The sequence below is a fragment of the Nothoprocta perdicaria genome, unplaced genomic scaffold (genome assembly GCF_003342845.1).
Source record: "Nothoprocta perdicaria isolate Ctin4 unplaced genomic scaffold, notPer1 scaffold_197, whole genome shotgun sequence".
NCBI classification, from domain to species: Eukaryota; Metazoa; Chordata; class Aves; order Tinamiformes; family Tinamidae; genus Nothoprocta; species Nothoprocta perdicaria.
Window position 1 is genome coordinate 278,438 of NW_020455171.1, and position 18,132 is coordinate 296,569.

Here is an 18,132-nt window from a genome sequence, read left to right on the forward strand (position 1 = left end):
TAGAACTAAGCCAAAAATATGCTGAAGAATGAATGCATATGAGTATGCATAGAACATGCAAATTTACTAGACACATACATTTATATGGCGAAGAACAAGAATGTGCTATTCATGGGTTATAAGAAGCAAGCCATGAGGACTAAACATAAAATCTCCCTGAGCAATCAAGGAGAGTAAGTCCTAAAAAGATTGCAACCTATTAGTGACCTTCAGACATGCACGATAGACTCAACATGTGTCATGTTATGCTGTCTTAATGACTATGCTTGAATTCAGTGTTTTGCACTGATAAATCTTAGAGCTATTACTTAGAATTGAGAATGATCTGTGCTTCAAAAGAAAAACAAAGCAGCTGCTCTAGTAACTGAGTTAAACAATCTCCTTCATCTTGAATCCCACTGGAGGTGAGAATTGCTCCTCACTCCATGTCACTCTCTCTGGCCAGGCTGCCCAGGACCACGTCAGCAAGTCCTTAAGATACCTGGGCATAGAGATTAGTTTCTGACTTGTCCTCCTGATACCTGTATTCAGACCAATGTGATAATGAATAATTGGAGTCTTATTAGTTCTCTGTCGTTTGAAAGGGTGCAGTCGTGTCTGCTCACGCTTTCTTTCACGCTGTGACAGGTGAAGCAGCTGGTGCCTCAGAGGGATCAATCCTTGCAGGAGGAGCTGGCCCGCCAGCACTCCAACGAGCGCCTGCGTCGCCAGTTTGCTGCTCAGGCCAACGTCATTGGGCCCTGGATCCAGACCAAGATGGAGGTGAGTGTCAGACCCTCGAGCAGCAGCTGGGGATGTGAGTTTTGTCGTGTCCTCTGGTGTTTATAGGGGACATCGGCAGCCTCCGTGACAATTCACCAGTTCTTTGATCCTGAAGTAGTTAGCACCTTGTAAGATGCTCTTGAAAGTCGTGCAAGCTTGTGCCAGTGTATCCTGCTGGTGAAGAAGAGAGGTGACCTTGAAAAAATCAATAGCTAGGCGATTATTGATTTGCTTTTGCTCTTTGCAGAAAGAGCCAGGGATTTTAATATTGATTCCAAAAATAAGTGTGCCAGATTTATTTTGAAACTCTCCTTAATAAATTATAGAATGTCTTTCATATGAAGGTTTTWTTACTATTGCTGCTTGGTCTGAAGATTTTGTGTATTTTTGTGAGCGTTTAGAAAACCAGCAAATCCAAAGCTTAGATTTTGGGCGGGGGGCTCTTTTTTTCTTTTGACAGGAAATTGCCCGCAGCTCTATTGAAATGACAGGGCCTTTGGAGGACCAGATGAATCAGCTGAAGCAATATGAGCACAATATCATCAACTATAAAACCAATATTGACAGATTGGAAGGAGATCATCAGCTTATCCAAGAAGCCCTGGTGTTTGACAACAAGCACACCAACTACACTATGGAGGTGGCTATTTACTCTGCTTTGTACTTGTTTATTCTGCTCTCTTGTGTCCTGTAACTCCCTCCCCTGCTCATAAGGAACTGCAACAGAAGAAGGAATTTGGCAAATTTTACAACAGTCTTACAAGAAAGTCTGAGTCTTGTGAGGTTCTGCTTGTGTCAGTCATGGCTTATGGCTGAAGTCACAAGACTGCTGCTCTTATTTTATAAAACACTATGGGTTTTGTCACTTTTCCCCATGCTGCTGAGAATTGCCAAAAGCTGAGTAGGGGCTGCTTGCTTGTCTGAGGAACAGATATTTTAAAGAGCTCTTTTGGGACTCTCAGCAGGATGTAGCAGAAATTGTTAAATGCTTTTTAATGTAACATAAAGAATACTGCTTAATTGTTCTTATAGTTTCTTATGACCAAAAATTCAAATGAAAATACAGCTTGTCATGACTTGTCTTGGAACAGTAAGTATAGTTTTGCTTTTGCAAAGCAGTGTTTCTTTTTTGCTAGTTGGCCATTAGAATTTCCCAATTACCAATGAAGGCAGCAGTCCTGATGATGCTTCTGTGAGAGATATTTCACACAGAAAACTCCCGCTTTGTTTTAAAACACACTTCCCRTATTTTTAATATGATTTCTGAGACTGCTGATTTAAGGAATACCTGAAACTGGGAATGTGACTCACTCCAGTGAMTCTTCATCATAATATGCTATCATTGGTACTGAAAAGGTACCATGTAAATATGTAGAGAATTGGTGTGTTTTTTATTTTATTTTTTTGCTTTCTGTAGTTTTAGAAGAATATATTTTCTGCCTTGATAAATCAGTGTTTTCTCTCTCGTAGCACATCCGTGTAGGATGGGAGCTCCTACTTACCACCATTGCTCGAACTATCAATGAGGTTGAGACTCAGATTCTCACAAGGGATGCCAAGGGTATCACCCAGGAACAAATGAATGAATTCAGAGCATCTTTCAATCACTTTGACAGGGTACAGTATTCCTCCTTTTTCTCCTTTAACAATATTCATTGTTTCCAAAAGCATTCATTGATTTTATTCCAAGYGAAATCCTCTTAAAAAACCACTAAATGTAGTAAGATTAGATCCTTTCAAAAGCAATAATAAAGATCAGTAAAAAATAGGATTTATATCTTTATAAAATCATAGCATTGTGTGGATACTTTAAAGATTAATTTGTCTTTAAATGTAATGAAAGATTGCAGTTCAGTGAATATGGTTGAGTATTTCTTCAGATGACAGACAGGACTGGATACATCTGTGTATTTTGAAAAATAATGTGCCTCTATTTTAAGGCACTATAGCACATTTTTGTGCTTGCCAGGGGTTTCCTTTTCATTGAATCTAAACGTTAAGTTTTCATTTAGATGTAATGTGGACTATTAACAATATTTTTTTCCTTTAAATAACAACTGTGCCCCCAAAATAGATTTGTAGATAGTTGGGGCAGTGCTAGCTGTCAAGGAAAATCCTTTATTTTTCCAGATGTGAGAGGGGAATAGGAGGCTGTATGTGTCAGTCATAAATTTGGGATGAATAAAATGTAGGAATTAAAGTTCTGTTGTGAAGAAGCTTAACTCACTAACTCATTCCTATGATTTACACAGTATTTACGGATAAGAAGAAGCTATTGATAGACACAATAGCAAAATACATACAGATGGGAAGTGACATTCCCATTTGGATAACCATCTGTACATGATTTTAGCAATTCTGCTGTCTCTGTGCTTGCAAAAACCCCTTCTTGAAAACCCAGTTCGTTTCAAATACTGGAAAAGATTGCCATAACACAACACCAAGCTGTTGTCTTTCGCTCAGTACAGATTACTTGACATTTATCAGGCTGTGCTTAACCCTACCTGCTGACCCCCATTCTGTTATCAAATGGCTTGGCTCCTTCAAATCAGAGGCTACAGCAAAATGCCACTTGCCTCCCTCCGTTCTTATCCTCAAGGCTGGCTTTCCTTCTCACTGACATCCTGCTGGACCAGCTCTATCCAAAATGGTTACCCACCTTAGACTTGTACTTGCTGTGTGTTTTTAGACACGGTTTGCTAAATATCTTTCGGCTGTGCTTAACTGTTTRGGAAGAAATGTGGAATTCCCAAATCAATGCTTTTTAGGGAAGCACACAAGCATAGAAAAGGTTAGCTACACAGGAATGAGGGGCAGATTTTCCACAAAATACCAGTGTGATTGTATTTCATTGTATTTCRTTTTTGCTAAGGAAGCAGAAGATAACATCACAGAGATATATGTCCTGGGGTGGAGGGCAGTGACATACTAAGTGGCTTTCCCAGGGCATGGGAGCAGATAACTGAGCAATTAGGGCTATTAAAAGCAGACAGAGCAGCAGACCAGTTTTTAAAAGACCTTGYTAATGGAAACCAGGAACTCTGCACAAAGATCTGACAGCTCCCTAAGGATAAGGAGTCAAGGTTGCTGAATCCTAGTGTATCTTGCACTAGCTAGCCAGTTCTGGCATCCCACTATCAGCGTAGTGCAGAGATGGGCTCTCTACAGCTGTGGCAGTAAGGCTGGCTCGGGGCTGTATCATTCTGCGGAGGAGATAGTGTGGGCATCTCTTAATGCCTCTGAAGGTCTTGCAAGGGCAGACTTCTTCCTACAGGAACCATCCCTACCCTTATGCATCTTTAGGCTTTGCAGAAGTAGAAGGATGTAGAGAAAAGGATGCATCAGAGCAAGGCCTTAGGAGGAGCTGGAGGCAGAGCCTGGGCGAGGTGCTGGTGTCGCAAAGCTGCAGGCAGGCTGGAGGCCGCAGCGATGGGCGGCACGGAGCTGCTTCCAGCCCTGGAGTGCCCCCTACCCCCGGCGCCTGCCCCGCTGCAGGAGGTAGAGCTGTGGCAGCCTCCCCGCTGCCCTTGCCCCCGTCGCCTTCTGCCGCCTCAGGGCCATGGGGAGAAGCTCCAGCAGGTGTGTGGCCTCAGCAACCTGCCAGGGCTGCAAGCCGAGCCGCGCACCTCACCCTCCTCCTCTACAGGTATTGTTTAAAAGCCTTAACAAAGAGGCCTTTAAGAACTGCATTAAGGGATGACCATTTTGCATATGCTTCCCATGCTTATACTCCTTCCTGTAGCAGCAAAGATAGGAAATTGGTCTAGAAACCTTTCGGACTGACACAATATAGTGATTATGGTCTTAGTAGCATCATGCAAGCTTAAAAAAGTTGAAGATCTGAAAGCACTTTGCTGTCAATCCAGACTTTCTACAGGGGGCAGACAGTAGATAAAAGAGACTTCTACTGGTTAARTTATAGTGTAATTTAATAGGCAGATGTGACCAATCTACACGGGCTAGAAGGAGACATTGAACAATTTTGTTGGAATGAGAGAGGCTTGTTTTTCTTTTTTATGTCCTCTTCTGTCCCATATGAGAACTCCAAACTTGGAATTTAGGGCAGAGGGCAGAAATGGATTCTTTTATGGACTTAATTATTTTAAATACAAATGAAGATGAAACTGGATCACCTGAATGTAAGCATTACAATAGAAAGCATTGAGTTCTCCATGTGAGATGGAACTGGCGTTTAGCACTGTGTGTAAATAACTCTGTTGCTCTTAACAGCATCTCTGAATGCATGAGGTGGTTAAAAATACAYCGAAAGGCTGCAATTCACAATGATGAGCGGCCAGAAAAGATTCAGAAAATTAATACTGACCCTGACATGTAGGCTTTAAGTGCACAGGCACAACAGAATCATTTAGGCTTGCGATAGCTCTGACTTCCATGGCATTTTTGCAATTTAAGACAGAACTTAATGTCATACTCTTTGCTTTGAGGATGCCATCAGAGTATTAATGTGCAGAGTTGCTCCCTTCTCAATTTTAAAAGAATCTATTCTAATACATAAAAACCTAACAGCTTTTTATAGGCTGCTTCTAAAACAACTTCATTTGGTTACAAATCTGGAGAAGTAACCCCTTTTTTCCTCTCTGGAAAGAAAATATACAGAAAATAATAATCTTGCAGTCTATTATGGGGGCTTAATGCTGCAGCTGCCAATTATTTGCAGAGTTGAATTGAGCTGGGCTTGGCCCAGCAAGCGCTGCCTGAAGGCGCCGTCTCCTTCTGGGTGTAAATATGGACCTGTGGTAGTGCTGGTGCATCTGCCTCCTCCCTCCTCAGTGAGACTGCCTAGAGAAGGGAAAAAAAAAAAGAAAGAAAGTAGGGCAGCATGTCTGAATCACAGGAGGAGTTTCTGAACTGTTCCAAAACAGTGCCTGGCTGGATTACTGCACACATACAAACGGGAACGCTGACATCAACATGTTGTCACTCACTGGTTTTCAGGTCTTTTTATGCAGAGATTCCTTTTTTTTTTTGAGATTCAGCATGTTTAGTAAATTCTAAATAAGACTGCAAAGCATGTGGTATCTGCAGCTGCTCTACATCTACTACCGTAATGGCTGTTAACGTATTTCACTATTGATTTTTGTGCAAACTACAGATKTTAAACAGGAGGTCTGCATGCAGAATAATAGCATCATAGCACTCAATATCTTGCTAATAAAAATCACAGCTCCCTAATAAAAGAACCTCGTGATCAGGCTCATGAGGGTCAATTAACATTCAGAAAAGTGAAGCACATATTTAAGATGCATTATTTCATTCAGAAGCTCTCTTTTTTTTTTTTTTTTTTGCTGTGTATTATCACCCATAAATTACACAAACTCAAAAAATAGATTTCTGTGGTCTTGTAATGRAACAATACGGAAGATTTCCGTGTTTTACCTTGCACTGGAAAGAAATGCTGAATACAACAAAAAGCTTCAAAAAACTAAAATTATGCCATACATCACGCAGACGAACCCGCAAATGCCGGYGATCTCCGCAGCCTTGCTGCAGCCCAGGGTGTGATGCTGGTTGTGGCTCCCGTCCACCCTGGCCGCTGTCACCCGGCTGCGGCTGCCACGGCGCCGGGCACGGAGCTCACAGGCCTTGGCCACCACGGAGCAGCCGCAGAAAGGGAGGGATTTGTCTCTTAGCTCTCATTTTTTGTATTSTTTTGCTTTTTGTCACATATGTTTGGCTTCGGAAATGAGGTGGAATGAACTGACTTCACTGCTGGCGTGGCTCGCTCCTGCGGCCGGTCCCTGGGATGGTTTGGAGAGTTTCAAGCCAGCCTAAATTAACATTCTCAGTGAATGATGTAATATGTTATTCTGAAATACTGYGCGCTGCAACAGAAATTATCCCATAAAACAGAGCCAGTTTTAGAGCAGAAACCTGACTGTGATTATGGCTCTCAACTAAATGCTTCTTCAGATTTGCAGCTTTGCTTTATGTCCTGTCACCAGCTTCACACTGCTCCTTTTCATCTTCTCTTCATGGAGCTTGCGGAGGTTGATGCAGAGGGAGTCAATATAATCACAGCATGAGATAGCATGACATGGCAAAAATGCCTGGCATCATGAACTTAATAAAGCACCAATTTATCCTATTAATTTACAAAATAAATCAATGACTATCTTTCAAAAATAAATTCGTCGTTCAAATCCCTTTCTAGTACATACAAGACATAAAACCTTGGATCTGCTGCAGACTGTCAGTCTGTCCAAGCAATAAAGGTAACAGTTTCCTAATTCAGGAACATCTCCTTAATTGTATACATGTTAGCACAGAAAATAAGTAATGACAGGTGTCAGTTTCTTTTGCATCTAGGCAAGAAATCAATTGATTTGTACTTCTTCTCTCATTTATTTCTGATACACATATCCAATTGCTAAGTCAGATCAAGCCAGAAGTAACAAGAATAAATGAGTGAGGAAAAAAGGTTGTGTCCAAATTCACTAATCTTCTAAATGCATCTCACATATGCTGTATGGCAACAGAAAAAGAAGGAAGCAAAGGGTAGTTCAGGAGAACAAAAAGGRGCTTATCAACAAAAATCATAAAATGCATCTGTATTGGAAGCAGAGCTTTAATGTTGTTGTTGAAGTAAGTAACATTTCTTCCCTAAGAACAAGTCTAAAGGAAGAGACTGTGAAAGTTGTGCACTTTTTAACTAACTCATGGCACTGCATTGCCACRCACACAGACAAAAGTTTCCATGCAATTCTAATATAAACATGGTTATTAATGCTAATACACTGTGTTCTCTACTAATCAGCTAAGCTAATCTGTGATGTTTCTTTCTTCCCTCTCACCTTCCAAATGCATGACCTCTGATGGATGCTAGCATGAATCTGGCAAGCTGCARTCTGATGAATTTAAAGCCTGCCTCATCAGTCTAGGACAGGTTGGAAACGACCTGCAGGTAGAGCAGAATGATGCTATTCTGTTTTCAAATAGGCCAGTATAGTAATAACCAAAGAGACTGTGGGTTTAAATTCTTAAGTATTGGTCAGAATGCTTTAAAAAGATCCTACCTCTGGGAAGACAACAGGATTAGATGGATTCTCAGCATTTCTCAAAGCCATGTTTTCCTCTGTGCATTTAAAAGAGTTTTTTCAGCTTGCTTTTTCTGCTTGATTTCAAATGACTTATTTGGACTGTAATGAATAGCTGTGGTTAACTGTTACCCCTTGTGCACCCAGACCTTTGCTCATTTTCCTTTTCCTGATCTTAGCCCAAGCTCTCTATTGCTCTCTTCTGTTTTAGGATATGTCTCTCTCCAAACCACTGTATTAGGTGACAACATCACAACACAGAGGAACCTTTTATATTCCTTCTTACTCTAAGATCCTTTAATGTTTCCTCAGCTCTGAGCSAGAAATGACACATACATGTTAGTGATCAGCAAAATGAGCACTCTCCTGTCCGAAGTATCATCTCCAGTGACACCTTCTCTTCTTTTTCTTGCAAGCCTTATCATTTAAGCCCATGTGCTGTCTTTACTGTCGTCCAAGTCCTGTTAGCCTATAGGCAGAAGAAGGAAAATCCCTGAACTAATTTCCCATACATCAGCATACAGTTCTCATCATGTACCTATGTTAGCCTTGAAATACAGTATTTTAATTGTCAGTGATACACAGATTTGAGACAGTTTCACTACACCTGCATTCAATACACCATCTCATGCAGAACCTTCAAAATATGTTGCGTATCAGGGAGGCAGATTGTGCATTTCCTGACTTTGGATATATAGTAACAAACTTTTCTCTTTGACTTTATCTTCTCTGGTTGTGTTCTGTGTCTTCCTGTCTCATTCACCTCCTCTTCTTCCTTCTGCCTCCCCCAAAACGTTCCTCATTTTACTCCCTGTTGTGCCTACGTCTGTTTCCTGTGTGTGACCTGTTAGCTGCTTCTTCTTCCTTTAAAACTGATGATGCTCCTGGGGACCTGCTTGGGTAATGTCAATGAATACTGCTCATACACCGGATCCAATTTCCCAATGGTCTAAACTTACTGCCTCTCTGGAAATGACCCTGGATGCCTCAAACCTTCCCTTGTATTCTTTGCGTTGTTTGGGTCAATAGAGGAAGAATGGACTGATGGACCACGACGATTTCAGAGCTTGCTTAATTTCAATGGGTTATGATTTGGTATGAATTTTCAGATACAGTGAAAATGGGCTTTGCTTGCAGCTTATAACATTAACCACAGCAGCATTAAAATTTATTTATGCTGAGGGAAGACTAATATTGCAATGCATACTTCATGCAGTAGTTCCTTGTTTGCTTTTTTCTTTTTTTTTTTTTCCTTTTCAAATGGCTGAAAGGAAGCTAAAAGTAAAACTAGATACTTGAAAAATTATATTCTATGATTTCATTCTGCTGCATGGCTCTTTGAATTATTAAGAAACCTCAAAAGTTGAAATTTACAGTTCATTAAATTAATATTCTTCTTTCTCATCTATAAAATTTAACTTGGTATTTGCAGAAGGAAGAATGAATTTGATGCTTTTTAATTCTCTTAGTTTTCTAAGCTAGCTTTGGAGGTTGCACTTCCTTTCCTTCCTCTATTTATATATTTTAATTTTTCCAAAATACTCACACTTCTTTTGTGAGGGAAAAAGAAAAGATTAGCCAAAGTTGAACTCTCCTGTATTTGGCATGATATTTTCCTGATTGTTTCTCTGCCTTCTTCAGTGGCTCTGCATGTACGCAGCTTCGCGGGTAGCGGTCCTGCATCGTGTGCAGTACCTAGATTACAGTGGGAACATAACTTTCTTTTTAGGAAAAAGAAAGGAAGGAGTGAGAAATGAAGTGTTAAGTTAGAAGAGGTTAAACAGGGAGGAAGGGCAGAGCGGGGGAAGTTACAGAAAGTTGGTTGAAAGATACCTACTATTCCTTAAGGACAAGGAATCCTTTCTTCAAAAGCATCCGAAGAGGGAGGGAGGCATTTAAGATGCCAAGCATCACTGGCAATTTGTGACATTTGTGTCCATGTATCAGTAAGAGGAGTTAAAGATTCTGGGATGCCCAGGGCTAGGGCCTTGTCAGAGAGGCGGAGTGCCGGAGCTCGATACGGTGGTGACTGTTTCTTGTTTGGGATTCTGTGAAAGGGTGAGGCCGAGTTTGCCCGAATCATGGCTCTGGTTGACCCCAATGGGCAAGGAACCGTCACCTTCCAGTCCTTCATTGACTTCATGACCAGAGAAACGGCGGACACGGACACGGCTGAACAAGTGATCGCTTCCTTCAGGATCCTCGCTTCCGATAAGGTCAGTCATCGTGCTGCTGCACGCAGGGATCCCAGGGCCCTCCCGTCGAGCCCTTCTTTGCTGCAGGCCTCATACAAAACGGCTGGTAATGGGGAAGCTTTGCTTTCAGTTTGTAAGACCTCAGAGAAACACTTTGCCTTTTATTCCCCATGGGACCCAGGATGCCCAGCTGAAGCAGATACAGAGTTCAAGGCATGGTCTGTATCCACTTATATCAGAAAGAGCTCACATTGGCCTTGGGCATCCAAGATAGCCTTCACTCCCAAACCAGTTTGTCCGTGTAATGGCTATAGTGAATCCCAGGTTAGTGCCACACGGCAGCCTTGAGGAGAGGGCAGTCAGCCTGCCTTGTCGTCGTGCTGACCGGGTATTTCAAGCAGAGTTTGCAGCACGGCCTCTGCTAACGTGCCCCGGGTCAGCTCTGCGGCTGCACCTTACTGGGAGCCAGGCTGGGACAGCTCCGCGCCCGCCTGAGGCCCTGCCCTGGAGCAGGCAAGAGGGGCTCTCCTCACCTCCTGAGCGCTGCCAGGGCGAGGTTCTCACTCCTCTCGTAAGGGAAACAGAAGGTGCTCTCCTTCTTCCCCACAGCCACAGAGGGCTGTATGAAGGCAAAAGGGAGGGCAGTAACAACAAAACTGTTTCTGGAGGGGTTAGAGTAATCAACAGGGCTGACAGGAACCTAAGCCTGTGCTATGGAGAGAGATCACAGCAACACGGGTCTCTTTGCCCAAGCTTGCTCTATTGAATTTTTCAGTCTGGCCTTTTATATTGATTTTGTGATCTCAGTTATTGTGGACCACGTCTTAAATTCCAGACATGTTCCCCACAGAAATTTGTGTGAAAGATGAAAGCCAATGTCCCAGGAAGATCAGGTTTTCATCTTATTTCAAGTAACATCAAGTCTGTTAACAGTTTCAGAGAGAATCTTTTACATCCTAAATGCAAACCATTTAAAGTAACAATGCATCTTGCATTATAAATATATTATTGGCAGTGAAACTCATAGACTCGTAGAATGCTTAAGGTTGGAAGGGACCTCCAGAGGTCATCTAGTCCAACCCCCTGCACATGCAGAGTCACACAGGGAGAACATTTCCACGTTCTTCCCAACCAACCAGGCTGCTAACTAACTGGGTCTAATTGAAATGTATCTGTCCCATCATTTCAGAAGGGACAGTAGTGTGCTCTATGGATACTGAGGATCACTAGCGGTGCACCCATGGCTTCACAGTGCTCAGTAACTAATACACAGTCCCGTATCCTGAGATTGGATTTTGATCCAAGCATTTTGTTTATTGATAAGATTGTCCCCTCAACTGATCATGATGGATGGAACTAACCAAGGAGAACATTCTGGTCTCAGGGGAATAGGCAGGACCACATCCAAGTTTATTAGTCACAACTACGAAAAATATGTTGTCCCTTCAAAGAATATGTGCTGAATTTGTCACTCCCTTTCACCCCCCAGCCTTATATCCTGGCAGATGAGCTGCGTCGAGAGCTGCCTCCTGATCAGGCCCAGTACTGCATCAAGAGGATGCCTCCCTACACCGGGCCGGGCTCCGTGCCGGGCGCTCTGGATTACACCTCCTTCTCGTCAGCACTGTACGGAGAAAGCGACCTCTAGTCCTGTAACTCACCGCAGTCACATTAGACACTGAAAATACCACCTGATTTCCCACATTGCTTTTCGAAAGCTTTGGCAAGCCCAGTTTAAACATGAGTTTTACAGATGCTGTAGGTACCCTCAGTGTAAAGTGCTAGTGACTTAACTAGTGTATGTTAAAGTGTGCGGCACGCATAGATTTCTGCATTGTTGGTTTTAGGTTGTCTGTCCTATACAATGCTAGAAAATGTTTTGAAGATGAAACAAATTCCAGGATACTAACTTTGGAAATATTCAGTGAGAAAATAAAATGTAAAACCTAAGAACATTTTAAATTTAAATTCTCAAGATTCACAAAATACTTTTTTTTAAATGTCTCAATGCCAGATGTGCTTCTTTTACCAAATTCATAAAACTACATTAAAATAACGCTTTTTTCTTTCATAGAACAGTGCTATTTTTCTCTAATGATTTATGGTTTTGTATGCTACTACTGTGTTGGAATTTTACAAAATATTAAAATTCAAATTTTCAGGGAATAAAAATATCAACCAAGTAAACTCCTTAATCACTGAAATCTAGAATGCTGTACTTTTAAACTACCTTAGAGATGGCTTTCTGTTATCACAAAGAATTGCAATATAGGAAGAAAAGAGCTGAAAAGCTGAGTAAATTGCAGTTTTAGAGCTCTGTAAGCAATACTCTTCTTTTAATCCTTTAACTTTTACAGCTGAGAGAGTACGACTYTTATAATAAGAAATAAGGAAGCTATTTCATGTGAGCTGTATTGTTTTGAAACCCTCACTCTTGTCTGTGTTGGAGAGTCTGTGTTTCCCAGTGTATGAAAGCCAGTCCCTTGTTGTGTTAGCGGGCAACATTCACCCCCACTCTGCATAGGCAAAAGCCCAGGTGAGCAGGCGTAGCGTAGCTCTCTTGCAGCTTTAACCGTGCAGGGCTCGAATTACAGTTTGTGTTGAGCTCTGCGGGATCGTGGGCAGTGCTGTCTGTACTCCGCTCCTGTGCGCTAGTTGTTTTACTGTGTTATTTCCATCTTGAGAAATGATACGGAAGTGAAAGCGGTACCTTTTTTACTTGAATCCTACTGTCACTGAGGAAATGCAGTGTCATCAAACAAAACCATTCAYAAAAGGTGAAGCGAGCTGTGCAGCCCAGTGCTATTAAAGCAATGATGTGCCTATTAAATAAAGTCTGCTTTTCAAAACCGTATGAGACTTGTGTCATTGACAGTCATATACCGTTTTCCTCCAAGAACCAGCAATATTTCTGCACATATAAAAGAGGTTTCAACATGCTGAAAGTAAAAAGAAAGCACAAATGTATGTCATGTATGCGTTGTAATCTATACACTATCTGTGTTGGCATGAAGCACATGCTGGGTGCTGGAAGGACAAGAATGGGTAGGACCCCTCTTCACCTCCCTGCATTAGGCAGGACATCCAAGCACAGACATTCCAAGCTTATGGCTCTTAGCTTAGCTTGATTTCAGGGAGACTTTGCCACGAGCCTTTGCCGCTGATACTGAGGTTGCTGGTCATGATCTTTGTGTATCTCTCTCTTCCCTCATGGGTAAGTAGATAACAGCACTTTTGCACTATTGGCCTTTGCTGTGGAAACTATCAACGGAAAGCGTATATCCCGAAGCAGGCATCCCAAAGGTAAGTGTGCATGGCGTGAACAGCTTCAGATCAATCCCACCTGAGACAGGCAGTGACCAAATAACTTTCTCCTCCTTGTGTACATGGCCCCAGAGAGGGCTTAGAGGAAAGATTAGGGCTGGGAACACATCTGCAGTGCACGAACAGCCAGAAGCTGCTCCCGCTGCTGCTGCTGCTGCTGACACAGGGCAGCGTAATTCTCTTTTTGTGAGGACAGTGCCCATGAAAAATAACTTTGAGAAGATCTGCCTTAGAGCAACAGCATTTCCAAGCAAATGACTGTGGGCAAGATGAATCCTCTTAAAAAAAGAAATCTGCAGATTTCTTGTGACGGTTTAATACAACTGGAACAATAAAACAAGAAACTTCCAACTGGGCACAAAAGTAAAATCTGCCTTAAGAGACAGGACTATACTAAAAATTGGCACAAAAGCAGTTTATAAGTGACACTGCAATTGCATACCATATTCTTTACCTGCTGATTTTTATATTGTGATATTTTTCTGTCTTTGATAGCATGGAAGAGACTTCTAAATTCATCCTGTACTCAAACGCTGTGGTGTTCAAAGCAGGTGAGAGATAACACTATCAGCTCYGAAAGAAAAAGACTTCTGTAAAGCAATTAATTCCCATGTCATATTTCTAATTTCTGTAGTAGAGTGAACAGAACCAGTAGCAGGCAGCTGCAGGGATTAATTACCCATAGGTACCTGCCTAAAAATGTGATGTTGTATTGTTTCTTTGTCTTTCATATATAAAAAAAAAAATAGTTATTTCTCCCAGCATTTATTAATTCTAGAGTAATTAAGCTAAATAAGTAAGCTATGTTATTTTACCCTAAATTGGGTAAAATATAAGGCCTTTAAAATATTCTGCAGTCAGATTCCAGGTGACGGAGGTTTCCTGTTTCTGTAAAGTTCCGTATTKAATAGGCCCGTTCAGCACTGGGGAGCAGTGGTTTCAGTGGCATTTTCTGTCTATACCATATGGACAGTAAGCTAGRGTTTTCCTATAAAAACATAACTGAGTCTATGGGAATAAATATACTTAGTATAAGGTGCAAGAGGAGAAGGTAGAGCATTTTTTTAGGACCATGTGAATGATGGCTATAGAATATATTAAAATCCAGACAGAAAGTAAGGTTCACTTGCTTAGATAACTATAAGGTAGACAACTTCTGAGACTTTGGGTGGATACAATAGTTCTTTGAAAATCTTCCTGCCAAAATAATCTGCATTTTTCAGTAATTATTTTCAGCCAATGTTCTTCAGCAGGGCGCTGAGGCAGGCAGAGACAGCGTGGTCAGCTCTGTGCTACCTTCCCACAGTCTTTTGTCCTACGTAGGGTTTGCAGCTGTTCTTCATTTCTTACATTCTGGCCAAAAAAAAACCCCATTGGACCAGAGCTGCTCCTCGTGGCTTTTGTTTCCATCAGAACACGCTGTTCAATTAGTCTGTTTCTTGGAGGAGACCGTGCACTTTTATTTAGGCTGTTCCTGGTGTCTGGAGAGGTTACCCAGATCTCAGTAAAGTTAAAGACCTCAATAAAGTTAAAGACCTGGTTACCCAGCTCTCAATAAAGGAGGAAAATAGTTCCGGTTAGTAGCAGGATTGGGGAGATTAGCAGAATATTCTTTTTTTCTTGATTACATGGCCTGTGATTCAGAATAATTAAACAAGGAAATAATTCTTTGATGGTGGCTAGTGTGAGAATGGGCCCATAGGAGCCTGCCTTTAAGATTAGTGGGTTTTCAGTGTTCTAAGAACAACTCTGGTAAGATTTAGTTAACAGAATAATATTTAGATAAAAGATATTATCTAAATAATGTTTAGATGAAAAGATAATTTAGAAGAACATTCATGACTTCACTGTGTCAAATCCAAGTTCTCAGTCCTCATTTTCTTCAGTGAGACTGTCACTTGGTGCCAGATGGAGTTTTAGACTGTCAGGAATGGGAAAGCCTGAGGTCATTCTCCCCCAAAAATACACAGCGAAGTGGGTGGAGGTCTGATATACATGCAGCCAGAAAGCAGGAAATCATCTGTATGAAAAGGAGAAAGAGGGATCTGTTTGGTCAAGCAAGAAGTCTAGTGCATCCTTTACATATCTTGAGCACTAAGTAAAAATTATTACATGTGTAAGACCTGGCTTTCAGTTTGCAATAGGAACTGCCATTAAAGCAGCTGTACTGCCGGCCTGCGAAGTTTGGCACAACCTGCCTGCGCTTTGGATTGCTTGACTAGCACGTTTCYTACCGGGGAAAGCCGCTCAGCAGTCTGTAAATTACTCATTATGTCGAGATTTGTAGGTTCTGAAAAAGCTCCCCTTTGGCTGCTTCTGGAAAGAGCCCCAGAGGAGATGGGGCTGTTGCGGTGTGGACATCTTGGTGTGTTACCCAAAGAAGCCCCCAAAGGCTCTTTCCTGAGTGACAAAAGCATCCCCCGAGATGCCTGCAACTCTTCAGTGCACAGTACCTGCTCTAATTACACAGTATAACAGAGCGACCAATCAATGCTGATGTTGTGTTAACCTCACTGCTCTGGAAAGTCTTTCCATGTCGGTGAGTAGTCCCCAGGCTTCAGACTGCCTGAAATGCCTGTTCTTTCCCCGGCCTTCTTGCCCAAGGCTGATGTTGCTCAGCCTGGGCGCTCGTTGGCCTGGGACTCACTCTGCATGGCACTGAGGAGCCGCTTCACCGGCGCCATGTCTGCACCATGCATGGTGGGGAGCATTTTGCAGTGAGATTCCACTTGTCTCACACTAAATATTTTAATAGAGACAGATCAACTGTTCTAAATGGGGTTTCATTGTGATTTATGGTTTCTTTTTTAAATGAATGATTCCTCTGTAATTTGAAGCCAAGTTGTGGGTAGCCCCACAAAGAATGAGTGTATCACCCCTTTCCCCATGATCCTATTTATTTATAAATGGAGCATTTCCCGGGTCTGCTTATGACGTGGTTGAGAAGGTAGAATTAAGGTAGAATTAGCCCCTTCAAGAGCAGCCTGGATTTATATTGTATTACAGTGATTGTGGAAGTGTGGAACGAGGGGAGCAAACATATTTTCACTTTATTATTCACAAGAAAAGAATGAGAACATTTATGTGCACATAGAAAATAGAATTTTCTAAGCATTCAGATAATACCCCTCATAAAGTAGGACAGCTACATTAATCTATAATCCCAGCCTTTTCTGCATGAGAGTTTAACTAGGGTTTCATAAGCTTCAAAACAGCTTCCAAGCTTCAAAATAGATTCCCCTGCTAGGTTGATGGGGTTTTGGCAGTTTCATTAGAATCTGTAACATTGCTTTGCAGAAACTGGATTATTGACATATAGCTTTAATTACTTGGAAACCAAGTATATCGGGGGGGAGTTCAGAGAATTACAGAATGTTCAAGGTTGGAAGGGACCTCTAGAGATCATCTAACCAACCTTCCTGCGCATGCAGGGTCACCCAGAGCGTGGGGCACAKGGCTGCATCCAAGCGGGGTTTGAAGATCTCCAGAGAAGGAGACTCCACAACCTCCCTGGGCAGCCTGTKCCAGGGCTCTGTCACCCTCACTGTTAAGAAATGTTTCCTTAGGTTCCTGTGGAAGTTTTGGTGCTTCAGTTTGCGGCTGTTTCCTCTAGTCCTATCAGTGGCCACCACTGAAAAGAGGCCGCCCCCTCCTCCTCACTGCCTCCCTTGAGGTATTTATAGACACTGATCAGGTCCCCCCTCAGCCTCCTCTTCTCCAGGCTGAACAGGCCCAGCTCTCTCAGCCATAGAGGTGTCTAAGGGTATAAATGCCCTGAGGCTATTTTAATACCTGCTCATCCCTCATCTAATTGCTCCTGGTTGTTGTACTTCATAACTTTGGCCCTGATTCATGAAAAGCTCCTTCCCTTGAAGGCCCCTTTTCAGTCAGTGCACTAAGTGAAAGGTGCCCTCGGGCACTGTCTATGACAGGCGGAGGGGGAGGTTAAACCCTGCACCCCTGGGCGGCCCAGGCACAGCGGGGCTTCAGCTTCCAGCTGCTCCGCGCTTGGGCATCAGAGAAAAGAAATGYTTTTCCTAATTTGCCAACAGGGCAGGGGCCTCACTGGTAACATGGGCTCACCRTAAGTTAAAGAATGTGACTAAATAAAAAACAGAATGGCTGTTCCAAAAGTCTGCCCAGACCAGCACCCTGGCTGTGCTCCCTACCCCATGGGCACAGCGTAAAGCTGAGGCCGTGGGAGGCTGCGGCAACTGCCCGGGCAGCAGCCACCGTGTGCAGGAGCTCATTTGTGACTGACCCCAGCTGATGGCTCTTCCTCCCTTCCTCCCATTCCGGGACCTTCGGCAGATTTTTCATTACATTTATTGCTTCTTCAAGCCAGGCCAGGACTGCAGATGGCCCAAATGGCTTTATTTGTAGAGGGCAATGGCGCGAAACAGCTACAGCGGAGCTGCTGTAATGGACGAGCTCCCCACATCAGCCCCTCGCCCAGATAACGGCCCTGTTTTACGACAGGCGCGCTTAACTGAAGCCTTACTCTGCAGAGGGATTTTCTTTATGAGGGACCAGTGCCAGCCTTGCTGAAGCCACCTCTCCCTCCCCACAAGCTTTCCGGTCTTCGCTCGGATTCCTTCCCTCCTACCGCAGCTGCCAGCCTCTTTCCAAGGCTGCCCTTTTCCCACACCCAACAGCTCTCCCATGGAATTTAATTGATCTTGACTGGGGACGTTCACTTGAATCTAGTTCAATGATCTCACTGTTATCTTGAATCTGATTTTGAAGGGAGACATTTTATTGTTTATATCAAACAAGGATTCCTGGCAGTAAAATTC

At 42.6% G+C, this 18,132-nt stretch overlaps 1 protein-coding gene across 7 annotated transcripts in view; it reads left to right on the forward strand.

Moving 5' to 3' along the window:
• The window catches only part of ACTN2 (actinin alpha 2), a 65,676-nt gene extending 53,736 nt beyond the window's left edge, over positions 1–11,940 (forward strand). For 3 of the 7 annotated variants that reach the window (XM_026037363.1, XM_026037360.1, XM_026037358.1), the window contains exons 16-21: positions 628–762; positions 1,223–1,402; positions 2,233–2,379; positions 7,607–7,684; positions 9,875–10,033; positions 11,502–11,940. In XM_026037363.1, the coding sequence (XP_025893148.1) occupies positions 628–762; positions 1,223–1,402; positions 2,233–2,379; positions 7,607–7,684; positions 9,875–10,033; positions 11,502–11,660 (858 nt within the window). In that variant the 3' untranslated portion in view covers positions 11,661–11,940. Of the gene's footprint in view, positions 1–627; positions 763–1,222; positions 1,403–2,232; positions 2,380–7,606; positions 7,685–8,846; positions 8,913–9,874; positions 10,034–11,501 lie in introns of all 7 variants that reach the window. The other 4 variants (XM_026037357.1, XM_026037359.1, XM_026037355.1 and 1 more) reach the window with 3 other exon arrangements.
• Positions 11,941–18,132: the final 6,192 nt, after the last annotated feature.